Source organism: Diabrotica virgifera, chromosome 1 (genome assembly GCF_917563875.1).
Source record: "Diabrotica virgifera virgifera chromosome 1, PGI_DIABVI_V3a".
Lineage (NCBI taxonomy): Eukaryota > Metazoa > Arthropoda > Insecta > Coleoptera > Chrysomelidae > Diabrotica > Diabrotica virgifera.
This window is the reverse complement of record NC_065443.1, coordinates 153,315,910-153,333,294: the sequence shown is the minus strand read 5'-3', so window position 1 is coordinate 153,333,294 and position 17,385 is coordinate 153,315,910. Positions and strand designations below refer to the sequence as shown.

General features: G+C 31.8%; 1 protein-coding gene across 2 annotated transcripts in view; it reads left to right on the top strand.

Annotated features, from left to right (window-relative positions):
• The first annotated feature begins 8,205 nt into the window (after positions 1 to 8,205).
• Positions 8,206 to 17,385, top strand: part of LOC114327790 (uncharacterized) — a 59,775-nt gene continuing 50,595 nt past the window's right edge. Inside the window, exon 1 of one of the 2 annotated variants that reach the window (XM_028276500.2) lies at positions 8,206 to 8,357. In XM_028276500.2, the coding sequence (XP_028132301.1) occupies positions 8,288 to 8,357 (70 nt within the window). In that variant the 5' untranslated portion in view covers positions 8,206 to 8,287. The remainder of the gene's footprint in view (positions 8,358 to 17,385) is intronic. The other variant, XM_050641644.1, reaches the window with a different exon arrangement.

Below are 17,385 nucleotides of genomic sequence, written 5' to 3'. Positions count from 1 at the left end.
TTTTCGTGAATTAGTATTTTATTATTTTCACCTCGGATAATCTGATTAAAATCTCTTGCTTTCTTTACTCTCTGTTTGGCTATTTTATATATCTTTGCTTCGCCTTCCCTGGTATCAAGTTGATCGTATAGGTTTGAATACGCTTCTGCTTTAGCTTTTGCTACTGCTACTTTCGCTTCCTTTTTGACGACCATATAGTTTTGAAGATCTATGTCCGATCTGGTTTCTTGCCACTTTTTATATAATTTTCCCTTCTCTTTTATTTTTCCTTGTACTTCATTTGACCACCACTAAGTCTCTTTATCCTCAAACTTCTTTCCTGGCGTTTTCCCAAGTATTTCAATAGCCGTCTTTCTAATAATATTGGCCATTTTTCTCCAAATTGTGTTAGGGCTTCCTTTCATGTTCCAACATATTTTTTCTACTATTCTTTCCCTGAATATTCTTTTCCTTCTCATCTTTTAGCATCCACCACTTGATTTTTTGTGGTCCTCTCCGATATTTTTGTTTAGTTTCACTTTTTACTTCGATGTCCAGAACAAGCAGCTTATGTTGTTCGCTTACTGTCTCACTAACTATTAGCTTGCAGTCCTTGCATTTACGTATGTCTTCTTTCCTTATCATAAAGTAGTCTATTTGGGATTGATGTTGTCCACTTTTGTAGGTAATAAGTTGAATTTCTCTCTTTTTAAAGAATGTGTTAACAATCGCCATATCCAATGCTGTTGCTAATTCTAGCATGTCATCTCCAGCTTCATTTCTAGTTCCAAAGCCTAATCCCCCAGTATTGTTTCATATCCTGTCTTGGCTTGGCTTGGCCCACATGTGCATTGAAATCACCTCCTATTATAACTTTCTCCTCTGCTGGAATATCACTCAGTACGTCTCCTAATTGGTCATAGAAAGCTCTTCTTTCATTCTCACCCAGACCTGTTTGAAGAGCATACACACACACACAACATTCAATACCTCTTTATCAATTACCAATTTCACTCATTCTATCACTCGTTCTTACAACTTCTACTACGTTATCTTTCATTTCACTATCAGCAATTATACCAACTCCATTTCTGGTGTTACTACTCCCTACATACCACAATTTATATCCATCACCTAGTTCTTTCGCCCTTTGTCCTTTCCACCTAGTTTCTTGAATACAAGCAATTTGAACTCTTCTTCGTTTGAGCGCATCCACTAACTCCAGACTCTTACCTGTAAGACTACCAAGATTTCAAGACCCTATCCTGATTTTTCTAACTTGTAATGGTGTTCCCCCTGAGATAGTCCTCACCCGGAGATCCGAACGGAGGCTCATTTTACTTCCGGAACATTTTTCCTCAGGAGATGCCATCATTTCAGTATAAGTTTTTATTGCGTTTGGAGAAGGTCTTTTCATTATTATGGCCTGAAAAGATTTTTGGATAATTAATGCCTGAATGAATGCCTTTTCTATCAGCACCATACCCTGCCCTGCACGTTTAGCCAATACACCACCAATGCAACCAAAGTGCAGTATTATCCCACACCCGCCTGCATTTTTCTGTATAGGCCAGGATCCCTACTGTAAGGACTGCCCTATAAGCCAATGTATTGTTGCCCGTATCCCGCCACTAGGAGGCACGTACTTTATTCGGGATACCTAAAAGTGGTAAAAAGCGGGATGAAATCTAAAAAGTCATCATAAATCCGACCCGGTCGGTAAAATTTACGCGGGGTCAATGGTCACCAAATATGGTTTTTAGCGATTTTCAGCGAAACGGTAAGTTTTATCATAAAATTAGTTCTAACAAAAATTTAGATGATTATCCTATGAAAAATGTTTTAATTACTTTGTTTCCTAAGAGATACCGTTTTACGATTCAAAGAGTTGTAATCGTCATAATATGTATTAGAACATCACTGAAGATGTAAGATGAGTATACATATTATTCTATCTGTCAGCTTAACTTGTAATATAGTAACTTGATAATTATAAATATAATTAGTGTTGGGTAAAAAGAAACCCTCTCCCTCATTTTACACGCCAGTGTAACGTGTAACATGCGTCTCTACTATACAGCTTGCGGTCTACCGAGGTATGCGATGTATAAGCTGTATTATATTACGATGCCAACAAAAAATCTTTACAAAGTGAATATAACGCGACAATCATAAGAATTATTATTTAAATTTTACAGCTTATTCCCAACAAAAATAGTAAATTGATATGACGAAGTCATATAAAACTTATAATTCTTCTTACTTATGCGTCTTATTCAATATGTAAAGATGGGTTTTGTCGGAATAAATACGTTCTATCAGTACGTCGGCTAATCCAATCACCCTACCTATTCTTTTCTCAGAAGGGTTTGAACACAATAATGAAAGCCAACTTTGTAGGCAAAATGTTTATTGCTAAGTACTAATAAACATTACAATATACAATTAACTTTATGCAAATTTAGTTTCTTTACTATTATGCAAATTGCATCGTAATCTTCCTGGGTGGCGAAATCCTGCAGGTAGATAACACCCTCGAGGTACTAATGAGTCTTGAGTAACTCTGGAGTGAAAATACGTGTTTTTTGACTTATTTCGTGTCGTTTTCATTTTTGTAACAAAAATGTCAGAATACTGTTTTATTTGTACTAAAATTTTAACTGAAGGTGAAATTTTTACCGTCGAACGTGGTATAAAAACATTAATCAATGCAAGTACTGAATGAGCTGATGAATTTTTAGAATATCTAAAAGAGCAGAAATCTGTGACCATACATGTGGAGTGTCGTAAAAGTTATCCTCGAAAGTGTTCTATTGCTGCAGCAATTAAAAGACAACATGAAAAACAAGAAGACAGCACATCTACCAAAAGTCCTCCTCTTACTAGAGCACTAGTACATACTGTATTTACACTAGAGTGTAAATGAACCAGCCTTTATTTTAAAAAACAATGCTTATTTTGCAGCCAGGAACGTAATGAAGAGCGTGGAAAAAAGCCATCGGATTCTCGCCGAGTCTGGTCGTGCTCCAATGTTGAATCTCCAACAATTGAGGATTCATTTGTTTCTGTCGAGGAGCCATGCGATGTGTCATTATTGGGGCAATTTACTTGCCCCCAGGATGAAAAAGAAGAAGAAGAAGAACAACAAGAAGAAGAAAAACTAGAAGGTGAAGAAGAAGAAGAACAAGGAGAAGAGGAAGCAGTAGCATTAGAAAATTATGAACCAGTTGGATAAATTTCCCTTTTTTTTAATTTCTACCGCTTTTTATAACTTTTATCATTTTTAACCCTTGCCAATATCAATTATTCAATAGCTTCAAATTAAACAGAATCATAACAGATCCGTGAAATAGGCCTACTGGAGAAACCACGTTAAAAAAACGCGTTAAGTACACTACCTCAAAGGTGGTGTGGAAACGTGTGCATATTATGACGATTACAACTTTTTGAATGATAATATCTCAAAAACGGTGTCTCTTAGAAAAAAAAAGGATTGAAACATTTTTTATAGATATTTATCCAATCTACATTTTTTGTTTGAACTAATTTTGTGATAAAACTTACCGTTTCGCTGAAAATCGCTAAAAACCATATTTGGTGACCTTTGACCCCGCGTAATTTTTTTGCTCGGGTCGGATTTATGACAACTTTTTAGATTTCATTTATGATGGTATTTTGAACAATCCTGCAAATTTTCAGCTGGTTAGTAATTTTTGTAACCTCGGATGTGTAAGTTGACCGGAGTATAATATGATTGCCATATTTTGCGTTATTTTGCCGGTTATTAGCGCGGTCATCACTGTATACTTCTTAGCCCTTTTTTTCTGCTTCTAACTTTTATACGACTAGAATAATAATAATATCTCCTTATAGCATGATAGTCTGCTATCTCTGGGGTCTTACGGTAGGTATACAAAGAAAGTAACAGGGCCTAGTGCTACGCTTCGATCACCTATTATTGCCCCTGGTTTTATCCAAGGTATTCATTTTATTCAGACTGAGTCGACCTGGGGCCTGTAAGCATTTAAAAATGTCTAGATGTTCTCGCCGGCGCGCTGTGATTCGATCCCTGACCTTCTGCTTGGAAGTCAGACATCCTACCGCCTAAGCTATGCGACCTTCATAAGACTGTATAATAGGGCTTTTCATTCACAGTCATTTGTTTCGAGCTTCTGTCATATGTCGTATAATCCGTGCATATTAATATTATACACAGATTATACAACATATGACAGAAGCTCGAAACAAATGACAATCGATGAAAAGCCCTATTTAAACAAATTTGATCACAAGAAACTGCATCACATAAATCATAATATTTGATTTAAGCCAATCATACTCATGATTGGCTTAAATTTAAACCCAATATTCTTTAATATCCAATCACATCCTTCTCCTTTTATCAATTCTCTTATTAATAATTCTGAAATTCATGAAAAAATGAAAAAAGTTATCACAATAATATAGTATTGGGACCGTGCAAGTTCGGCAAAGCGACCCCTATTTCTACGCTCTGTACTATTATTCGCACTTTTAATTATATTGGCCAATTATATTAGTCCTGGTTACTGGATAATTGTCAAGGCCATAGTCCAAAAAAAAAAAAAAAATAAGAAAAAATAAGATTCAGGTTATGTTATGAAAACATCAACAATTGTATGTAGTAAATAAAATTAGTTATTAAAATGCAGTACTGCAAGCAAAATACAATTAATTAAATTTACCTTTATATAATAATTGCATATCATATCAATATTGTGGAGCAATATATAATTTTTCTGCTTCATTGACAGAAGGTATGAAATATACGTCAATTTGACAATTTCAATTGACAATATGAATTATTTAAGATAGTTGCAATATTTCTCCGCGACTCGCGCAGGGTCGTTTCTCGTTTCCCTTTCCAAGTACTTGCACACCGCGAATATTACATATTTGCAATTGGGACCGTGCAAGTTCGGCAAAGCGACCCCTATTTCTACGCTCTATACTAAAATTCGCACTTTTAATTATATTGGCCAATTATATTAGTCCTGGTTACTGGATAATTGTCAAGGCCATAGTCCAAAAAAATAATAAGAGGAAAAAATAAGATTCAGGTTATGTTATGAAAACGTCAACAATTGTATGTAGTAAGTAAAATTAGTTATTAAAATGCAGTACTGCAAGCAAAATAAAATTAATTAAATTTACCTTTATATAATAATTGCATATCATATCAATATTGTGGAGCAATATATAATTTTTCTGCTTCATTGACAGAAGGCATGAAATATACGTCAATTTGACAATTTCAATTGACAATATGAAATATTTAAGATAGTTGCAATATTTCTCCGCGACTCGCGCAGGGTCGTTTCTCGTTTCCCCTTCCAAGTACTTGCACTCCGCGAGTAGTCTATATTATAGACAAGTTAAGAATTTAAGAGGATCGGTACGTTTTTTCGGCTGCAATGCTATTCAAATGGGGATTAATTTTTTTCGAATCCTGAGAAAACTAATAAGTATTTTTAAAAATTTTAAACGTAGAATGAAAGATTACTTTATTAGCGAGGGCCGAAAGTCCCTGAGAACTTCTATAATGTTTATTTTAATAAGTTACAGGGATGAAAAACTAAGAGAAAATTTAGTGTGGTTTTTAATTTCAAATATCTCATTAAAAATAAACTTTTTATTTATTCTAAGGGACTTTCAGCCCTCGGTAATAACTTACTCTTTCATTCAGCGTTTAAATTTTTGAAAAATATTTATTGTTTTTTTCAGGATTCGAAAAAAATGAACACAATGTCCGTGGTAATATTTTCCAAATCTATCTTTGTCATACAACGCACTTAGTCGAATAGAATATTGTCAGTCAGACACTGACAATCAGTGACAATTTTAAATAATTATTTGACATGAATCGGGAATATTTTTAGTTGTTGATTAAATAATATTGGTATATAGTGTATTTGATAAATAATTGATTTAAGAGGTGAACTTTATAAAAAGGTATTTATTGTGTATTATTTATGGAAGATAGAAGCAGAGAATAGGTCTTTTCATCGATTGTCGTTTGTTTCGAGCTTATGTCATATGTTGTATAATCTGTGTATACGAATATTATATACAGATTATACAACTTATGACAGAAGCTCGAAACAAATGGCTGTGAATGAAAAGCCCTATACATCAAGATATATTCTGTGATCCAAGTATTTTGTTTTTAAAGATGTTCAAAATTGCAAGCGTTCCATAGTAACAATATATTATTAAAAAATCACTTTAACACTTTTCCTCTTTTCTCGATTGAGTATTAGTTTTTGTTGTAGGTACATATAAATTATTACAATCACTGAATACATAGCTAGTGGAAAAATTATCACATTTATTAACTGAATTAATAATTTGCAATTATACAAAAAATAACAGTTATCCAAGAACATTCAAAAGCCATCTCTTTAAGCTAGTTATGACATTGTCAAGTAGAATGACATTTTAGTAATATGTACATATCCATACCAGTGTGAATTTTACTGCAGGTAATTTGACATGTAAAGACAGAAAAGGTAGGGATAGCCGTAAAATATTTGCGAATTATGTAATCATAGCCTTAATAATAATTGTAACTTTTCTGTTATTAAGGCCATGGATCCATAATTCGCAAATATTTTACGGCTTTCCCTACTTTTTCTGTCTTTACACGGCAAATTACGTGTAGTAAAATTCACATTGGTATGGATATGTAAACATTACAAGAATGTCATTCTACTTGAAAATATCATCATTAACTTAAAGATATGGCTTTTGAATGTTCTTGGATAACTGCTATTTGTATAATTGCAAATTATTAATTCAGTAAATAAATGTGATAATTTTTTCACCAACTATGTATTCAGTGATTGTAATAATTTATAAGTAAAACAAAAACTAATAATCGAGAAAAAAGAGGAAAAGTAATAAAGTGATTTTTTCATAATATATTGTTACTATGGAACGCTTACTATTTTGAACATCTTTAACAACAAAATACTTGGATCACAGAATATTATTATCCTGATGTATTCTCTGATTGGATCTTCCACAAATAATACACAATAAATAACTTTTTATTAAGTTCACGTCTTAAATCAATTATTTATCAAATACACTATACGCTGTGAGCTCGTACGTAGAGGGGATATTTACAAATTCGTGAACGCCAGTAGTGACAAGTTTGTAAACGTTTACCGGAAATTTGACATAAGTGTCAAAGTGATTAATTTAAAATTAAAATTAAAAACATTAATTATAAACAATATTAGTTGGTCAAAGCTGTGGTATATATTTTTACCTTAAATATACTTAGGTTTTAAATACTGAATTTATTTTTTTTTAATGTTCCGTAATATCTAATTATAAATAATCTATTATAATCTTAGCGCCATCTACACGATTATTGTCAAAGTATCCGAAGTAAGAAATTGATATTTTATTAATACAACGTCAAAATGATTAGAAAAATCTTAAAAAAATCGATTACAATTTAATTACTTTTTTGCGTTGTAAATATTAAGCGATAACAATTAAATAATAAATTTAAAAATTACCGGTAAAAGTTGAATTAGTAACCGCTAGGAGCGACACCAGCGAAGCTCAGAGCGTATATATCAATATTATTTAATTAACAACTCAAAATATTCCCGATGCCATGTCAAATATTTAAAACTGTCACTGATTATCACTGACAATATGCTGACAATATTCTATTCGACTGAGTGCATTGTAAGACAAAGATAGATTTGGAAAATATTACCACGGATATTGTGTTCATTTTTTTCGAATGCTGAATAAACCAATAAATATTTTTGAAAAATTTAAACTCAGAATGAAAGACTAAGTTATTACCGAGGGCTGAAAGTCGCTTAGAAAAAATAAAAAGTTTATTTTTAATGAGATATTTGAACTTACAAATCACACTAAATTTTCTCTTAGTTTTTCACCCCTGTAACTTATTAAAATAAACATTATGGAAGTTCTCAGGGACATTCGGCCCTCGCTAATAACGTAATATTTCATTCTGCGTTTAAAATTTTTCAAAAATGCTTATTAGTTTTCTCAGGATTCGAAAAAAAATGAATCCCCATTTGAATAGCATTGCAGCCGAAAATACGTACCCATCCTCTTAAGCAATAATTATTTTCAAATTATTTAGTTTTTATTTTGAAGGCACGCCTCTCTTTAATCATCCTTAGTTACACCTATCAACGATACTATTTGACAGTTTAGTAATTTTAACGAAAAAATTGAATTTTATTTACTTGATACTTTCTTTTTACTTCTGTCTAAAATGGAAAGTCAAGAAAACGAAATTGTATCTGCGAGTGAACATGAAATATACTCTTTGAAATGCACAAAGTGTAAGTCTAATTTTGATATCATCTTTTATGTAAAATTCAACGGAAACTTAGTATATTTTGTATATTACTTGTAAAGTAAATTTATAGAATATTTGAAGTGTGCAACTACTATTGAATTAGTTCAAATATGATGGTGATGCTAATATTCAGTATTGTTTTCATTCCGAAGATCGATATAAATATTTACGTTTATAAATATATAACTGTTTAAAAACCTTTCATACCCATAAGAAATTGTAAAAATTGATCATTGTCAAAGTACCTAAACAGATCTTTTATTTGCTGACCAACTAACGATATCTCCGAAACGTAGAATACGATTTCTTAGAAGCGCAAATCTCTTGGACTAAACTTAAATGCAGGGTCCAAAAATGGCATATTTAGGTATCATTAGATAGGTAGATATTCGTTATTGTCTCAAAGAATGATTCTAGTACAGCATGTATATTAGTGTTATATTTGCTCCAATCTCTCTCTCCTTATGCGCTACAGACCAAGTCGGACCCTGGCCTCCCCAGCGTCCGCCTCCAAGTATCTCTGTCCCTGGCTGCTCTCCTCCAGTTGTCCACCATCAATATTTCTTTATCATTGGTTCTCACTTAGTCTATCCATCTCTTCTTTGGTCTTCTTACTGACCGACATCCCACCATAGTTCAGCTAAACGTTCTACTAGGTGTTCTGTCTTTATACATTCTTATAAGGTGACCTGCCTAGCGCAATCTTTGTATTTTTGCCTAATTTGCTATAGAAAGTTCTTGGTATTATTGGTATAGCTCGTGGATGAACCTTATTCTCCATATACCATTGTCACAAATGGGTCCCAATTTCCTCCTTAATATCTTCCTTTCAAAAGTATTAATAAGGTTTATTTTCTTTTCATACCCCAGGCTGTGGGTGAAAAAACGTGATATAATTCAGGAATTTTTGAAACCTATCAGGTGTTGTAAAGGACGATGCCAGGAATAACTTCTACTAAAATGTAACCAAAAATATTGTGCGGTTTTTTTATAGAAAGTTGTAGTAAATTAAAAAACCTACAATTTGAGCTATGGTAAGTTTAATTTCGTTTATTGGTTATTGCAAAACAGCCTGCGAAAAGTCCAAAATGGCCGTTTTTTACAATTGCATTATTTATTGTACAAATATTTTTTTTTATTTTTTAAAGCTATAAAATGAAGATCTTTCAATTCCAAACATAAAAAAAATAGTAGAGCCAGATTAATGATTTTGTTGCTTAGATAATATTATAATTTGTTTATCCCAAGAGGTCAAATGTCGAAGGCAATAACTTTTTGAAAAAAAATCGTAGAGAGTTGGTGAAACATCCAATCTCCTTCTAAAGAGTTATATTTTCATATTCTGGTGTAAATAAATGCGTAAAACATTTTTACACCTCTAATTTTTGGGTTTGAAAATAAGAGGGCAAATTTTGTTATGAACATTTAGAGCTGAAGCAGCGCTGTACATCCTATGAGTTTTTAACTTACAGATTATTGTTGCTGAAGACGAAACGAAGATTTATAAAAAAATAAAAAAAATTCTACAACCAACTGAAGCCGAGATAATTTTTGGGTTTGAAAATAAGGGGGCAAATTTCGTTATAAACATTTAGAGCTGAAGCGGCCCTGTACATCATATGAGTTTCTAACTTAGATTATTGTTGCTGAAGACGAGACGAAGATTTATAAAAAAATAAAAATTTTCTACAACCAAGTGAAGCCGAGATTAGAGGTTTAAAAATGTTTTACGGATTTATTTACATCAGAATATGAAAACATAACTCTTTAGAAGGAGATTGGATGTTTCACCAACTCTCTATGATTTTTTTTTAAAGTTATAGCCTTCGACATTTGACCTCTTGGGATAAACAATTTGTAATATCTAAGCAACAAATTCGTTAATCTGGCTTCACAATTTTTTTTTTATGTTTGGAATGGAAAGATATTCATTTTAAAGCTTTAAAAAATAAAAAAAATTATTTGTACAATAAATATTGCAATTGTAAAAAACGGCCATTTTGGACTTTTCGCAGGCTGATTTACAATAACCAATAATACCCCAGGCTGTGGGTGAAAAAACGTGATATAATTCAGGAATTTTTGAAACCTATCAGGTGTTGTAAAGGACGATGCCAGGAATAACTTCCACTTCCTTAGGATATTGATTTTAGGGAAAAACTTTTTGATAGAAAGTTGTAGTAAATTAAAAAAGCTACAATTTGAGCTATGGTAAGTTTAATTTCGTTTATTGGTTATTGCAAAACAGCATGCGAAAGGTCCAAAATGGCCGTTTTTTACAATTGCGTTATTTATTGTACAAATAATTTTTTTTTATTTTTTAAAGCTTTAAAATGAAGATCTTTCAATTCCAAACATAAAAAAATTTCAAGGCCGGATTAACGAATTTGTTGCTTAGATAATATAAATTGTTTATCCCAAGAGGTCAAATGTCGAAGGCTATAACTTTTTGAAGAAAAATCGTAGAGAGTTGTTGTAACATCCAATCTCCTTCTAAGGAGTTATGTTTTCATATTCTGATGTAAATAAATGCGTAAAATATTTTTAAACCTCTAATTTTTGGGTTTGAAAATAAGGGGGCAATTTTCGTTATAATCATTTAGAGCTGAAGCGGCCCAGTACATCCTATGAGTTTTTAACTTACAGATTATTGTTGTTGAAGAGGAAACGAAGATTTATAAAAAAATAAAAAATTTCTACGACCAGCTGAAGCCGAGCTAAATGTTGGGTTTGAAAATAAGGGGCAAATTTAGTTATAAACATTTAGAGCTGAAGCGGCCCTGTACATCCTATGAGTTTCTAACTTACAGATTATTGTTGCTAAAGACGAAACGAAGATTTATAAAAAAAATAAAAAAAATTTACAAATAACTGAAGCCGAGATAATTGTTTATTTTTTCTTAAATCGTAGTTCCTTTATTTATAACAATTAAGAAATTATTTTACAGTCATTGACTAAAGAAAGACTTATATTATCTTAAACTAAAAATTATTATATACTATAATTACATTTAATTATTAAAAATATATTTTTAAAATCGGTGCTTTTGCGAGCGGCCGAATTTTGCAAATCGCCCGGCTCGCTTCAAATCCGCGCGCTCGGAAAATTTTTACGTAACTTGTATTAAATTTTGACCGAAAACAATTTAATAATATTACCATTATAATATACAGTGTATTTACCACTGTATTTGTTTTTCTTGATAAACTTTTATATGTGAAATCTCATTTCTGAAGAAATAATATTACAAAAATGATACATATAACTATATTTTTAATTTTTGCATTGTTATATAAATATAATAATAATAATGTTACTTCTTATTATACAATATAAAACTTTTTCTTCTTGTAGTGACTATCCGTTTTGGATGTTGGCGACCATCATGCCAATTTGGCAAACCCCATTTTTGGAAACTGAGAACCAGGAAGGCGAAGGATTACCTTGCTAGAAAATTTACGTACGTCGTTCAACACAACAACTACAAATCTTTTTAGAGCAGCAGTACCGATTTAGTGTGCAAATAGAGATTGCCATGATGGTCGCCAACATCCAAAACGGGTAGTCACTACAAGATGAAAGTTTTATATTGTATAATAAGAAGTAACATTATTATTATTGTTATATTTATATAACAATGAAAAAATTAAAAATATAGTTATATATTTCATATATAATATGTATCATTTTTGTAATATTATTTCTTCAGAAATGAGATTTCACATATAAAAGTTTATCAAGAAAAACAAATACAGTGGTAAATAGACTGTATATTATAATGGTAATATTATTAAATTGTTTTCGGTCAAAATTTAATAAAAGTTACGTAAAAATTTTTCGAGCGCGCGGATTTGAAGCGAGCCGGGCGATTTGCAAAATTCGGACGCTCGCAAAAGCACCGATTTTAAAAATAATTTTTAATAATTAAATGTAACTATATTTTATAATTATTTTTAATTTAAGATAATATAAGTCTTTCTTTAGTCAATGACTGTAAAATAATTTCTTAATTGTTGTAAATAAAGGCACTACGATTTAAGAAAAAAGAAACAATTATCTCGGCTTCAGTTGGTTGTAGAAAATTTTTATTTTTTTTATAAATCTTCGTTTCGTCTTCAGCAACAATAATATGTGAGTTAGAAACTCATAGGATGTACAGGGCCGCTTCAGTTCTAAATGTTTATAACGAAAATTGCCCCCTTATTTTCAAGCCCAACATTTAGCTCGGCTTCAGTTGGTCGTAGAAATTTTTTATTTTTTTATAAATCCTTATTTCGTTTTTAGCAACAATAATCTGTAAGTTAAAAACTCATAGGATGTACAGGGCCGCTTCAGTTCTAAATGTTTATAACGATATTTGCCCCCTTATTTTCAAACCCAAAAATTAGAAGTTTAAAAATGTTTTACGCATTTATTTATATCAAAATATGAAAATATAACTCTTTAGAAGGAGATTGGATGTTTCACCAACTCTCTACGATTTTTTTTTCAAAAAGTTATAGCCTTCGACATTTGACCTCTTGGGATAAACAATTTATAATATCTAAGCAACAAATTCGTTAAACCGGCCTTACAATTTTTTTTATGTTTGGAATTGAAAGATCTTCATTTTAAAGCTTTAAAAAATAAAAAAATTATTTGTACAATAAATAACGCAATTGTAAAAAACGGCCATTTTGGACTTTTCGCAGGCTGTGTTGCAATAACCAATAAACGAAATTAAACTTACCATAGCTCAAATTGTAGGTTTTTTAATTTACTACAACTTTCTATTAAAAAGTTTTTCCTTAGAATCAATATCCTAAGCTGCAAAATTAAAAATCTTTAAAAATTGCAAATTTAACAAATGAAAATCGCAATAACAAAAAAAGCTCACAATATTTTTGGTCACATTTTAGTAGAAGTTATTCCTGGCATCGTCCTTTACAACACCTGATAGGTTTCAAAAATTCCTGAATTATATCCTGAAATCGACCTATTTTTCACCCACAGCCTGGAGTATAAACGAAATTAAACTTACCGTAGCTCTCAAATTGTAGGTTTTTAATTTACTACAACTTTCTATTAAAAAGTTTTTCTCTAAAATCAATATCCTAAGCTGCAAAATTAAAAACCTTTAAAAATTGCAAATTTAACAAATGAAAATCGCAATAAAAAAAACCGCCCAATATTTTTGGTTACATTTTAGTAGAAGTTATTCCTGGCATCGTCCTTTACAACACCTGATAGGTTTCAAAAATTCCTGAATTATATCCTGAAATCGACCTATTTTTCACCCACAGCCTGGAGTATAAACGAAATTAAACTTACCGTAGCTCTCAAATTGTAGGTTTTTAATTTACTACAACTTTCTTTTAAAAAGTTTTTCTCTAAAATCAATATCCTAAGCTGCAAAATTAAAAACCTTTAAAAATTGCAAATTTAACAAATGAAAATCGCAATAAAAAAAGCGCACAATATTTTTGGTTACATTTTAGTAGAAGTTATTCCTGGCATCGTCCTTTACAACACCTGATAGGTTTCAAACATTCCTGAATTATATCCTGAAATCGACCTATTTTTCACCCACAGCCTGGGGCATCAGTCATGATCCATGTTTCTACGCCATATGGTGCTATTGGTCGTATGATGGTTTTATATACTTTAAACTTGACTTCCCTATGGATGCCTTTGGATCGAAACATCTGCGACAGAGAGAAGTACGCTTTGTTAGCAAACATTATCCGTTTCCGTATTTCCTCCTCCTCGCTGCCATCCTGTTATCTATACGCCCAGGTATGTGAACAGTTTTACTACTTCAATGTTAGCGTCGTCTACTGTTAAATTCTGCAAGTTTCGTTGGCTCCTTTCTTGTATTAGGGCTCTAGTTTTATCTACGTTGACGGCCAGCCCTATTTCTTTCGCATTTTCTTCAAGCACCGCATATAGTTATGTGATGTCTATTGCAGTTCTTCCCATCAAGTTTACATCACCTGCGTTCATTACAATCTGTTTAGTTTCATTATAAACAATAAATTTTTTGGGTTTACGGACATTTTTCTTATGACATATTCCATACATATATTAACAGAGTCGGTGCCACCATCTCCCTGTTTTAGCCTATTAGTTATCTGGAAATTGGCTCCAATCCTTTGCTTCAATCTACCCTTATGAAAATTTCTATCTTATTGATATATATTTATGTTTTGTAATCTAACATAGGTCGGTAATTGTACCTATTGGGACCGTGCAAGTTCGGCAAAGCGACCCCTATTTCTACGCTCTGTACTTTTATTCGCACTTTTAATTATATTGGCCAATTATATTAGTCCTGGTTACTGGATGATTGTCAAGGCCATAGTCCAAACAAATAATAAGAAGAAAAAATAAGATGCAGGTTATGTTAAGCAAACGTAAACAATTGTATGTAGTAAATAAAATTAGTTATTAAAATGCAGTACTGCAAGCAAAATACAATTAATTAAATTTACCTTTATATAATAATTGCATATCATATCGATATTGTGGAGCAATATATAATTTTTCTGCTTCAATGACAGAAGCTATGAAATATACGTCAATTTGACAATTTCAATTGACAATATGAATTATTTACGTAGAGGTATATATTACAATAGAGGGAGCCTACCTTCCGCGCTTCCTGACGACAAGATCTCATGGACTGGTTTGCTGCATCTCTTTCTAACACATTGTATCGAAAATATATGATGCCATTCAGTGTGAATATAGGCACGGAAGAGAAGGACAACTGTAGCAGCTTTACTATGCGTAAGAGTGAAACAGCACTAATCCAAATAAAAAAGATGGTGTCGTCACTTCGCTCTGAAAGACAATCTCTCTATGCTAATATATAACTCTATGATTATTTAAGATAGTTGGAATATTTCTCCGCGACTCGCGCACGGTCGTTTCTCGTTTTCCTTCCAAGTACTTGCACACCGCGAATACACAACCAAACTTATATGGAATCACCACGTATTTGAAACCCGCACAGCTTTTGGAAGCTATAGGAAAATATAGGTGTAATAGGGCAGTCAATGAGAGTATTTGGCTCCGAAGCCCATCCTACTAAATCGATTTACTTGATATTTTCACAGTAAGTAGGGAATAGTTCAAGAAACAAAGTCTACCCTATTCCGATGTGCGCTTTTATCTTGAGGGTGGCTCCCACCCCTACTGGGGGTGAAAAATTTTTTAGCTAAAATAGCCACGGAAGAAGCTAGAGAACCTAATTCTAAACAAAAACTGCTCTATAATCATTTTTTGAAAACTCGATACTTTTTGATTGGCCATTTTCATTGAAAAATGACACCTTTTCGGACGGATTTTTCCGAATACCTTAAAAACTATGCATCTAACAAAACAACTGTAGAAAATATTTTTGTACCTCATAAAAAAGCAAAGAGATTCCTTCCTTCATATATCTTCTAGTTATAATACAAAAAGGGATATGGTAGGTGAGAACAGTTTGTTTTTTTGGTGCATGCTCAAATCGGTGTATTCAACTTGAAATAACAGAGAAACGGTCGATTTTAGGTATATAATGGTCCTAATAACTTTTGTAGTGCTTGAAAAGGCCTTTAAAACAGGCAATATTAAATGTCGATTACGTTCAAACTAAGCGTGATATGCTGCAAAAAACTTGATGACTAATGTGTTTTAAGAGGAAATGGGAAGTATATTTAACCCCTCATCCATCAGAATTCAAATACATCGTTTTCCTTCTACAATGCTTTTTATTATAGTGTTATTTTTATATTCAAAAAGTTAGACTGGTTTAAAACGAATAGTTTTTCAAAAAAAAGATCAAATTACAGAGCGCATTTTTAAATTTTCTTAAAAATCTTCCTTTTTCTCCATGTAACTCGAAAATGATAAGAGATACGAAAAAAAGATACCACACAAAAATGTAGGGTTTTTTTAGATAAACATTTTGTTTCTATTTTTCATTACTGTATCTCTTATCTTTATCAAGTTACATGGAGAAAAAGGAAGATTTAAAAAAAATTTTAAAATGCACTCTATAATTTGATCTTATTTTTTTTTCAAAAACTATTCATTTTAAACCCGTCCAATTTTTTGAACAAAGAAATAAGACTATAATAAAAGGTATTGTAGAAGGAAAACGATGCATTTACATTCTAGTGGATGGGGGTTAAAATTACTTACTAATTTTTTCTTAAAATGCATTAGTTATCAATTTTGTTTGAAGCATATCTTGCTTATTTTGAATGTAATGGATCTTTAATATTGTTCATTTTAAAGGTCCTTACAAACACTATAATAGGTATTGGTAGCAGTATACACCTAAAATCGAGCGTTTCTCTGTTATTTCAAGTTGAATACACCAATTTGAGCATGTACCAAAAAACAAACTCTTTTCACCTATCATATCTCTTTTTGTATTATAACTAGAAGATTTATGAAGGGAAGTATCTTTTTTTTTTTTTTTATAATCTACAAAAATGGTTTATATAGTTTTCTTAGTTAGATGCATAGTTTTTAAGGTATTCGCAAAAAACCGTTCGAAAAGGTGTTATGTTTAAATGAAAATGGCCAATTTTCAACCACGAATAACTCAAAAAGTATTGAGTTTCCAAAAAAAAAAATATAGAACAGTTTTTGCTTAGAATCAGGTTCTCTAGCGAATTCCTTGGTTATTTTAAACAAAAAATTTTCCACCCCTGAGAAGGGGTGGGAACCACCCCTAAGATAAAAGCACACATCGGCATTGGGTAGACTTTGAATTAGGAGATAAATAGAGGCTATTCCCAAAATTTTATTAAAATCTATGCAGTAGGATAGAATTCGGAGGTAATATCCTATTCTTGCTCCCATTGACTGGCGTATAAGCATTTCAGTTGAAACGAGAAGAGTTCGTGTGCCCAAGCCCAGGACTATATAGCAAGAGACAGTTACGGGATCCTAAGTTATCCAGATAGCACAAAATTGATCACGTAAATTGGTGTCTTCAACACAAAAACTGGAACATTGAAAATTGGCAAAGTGT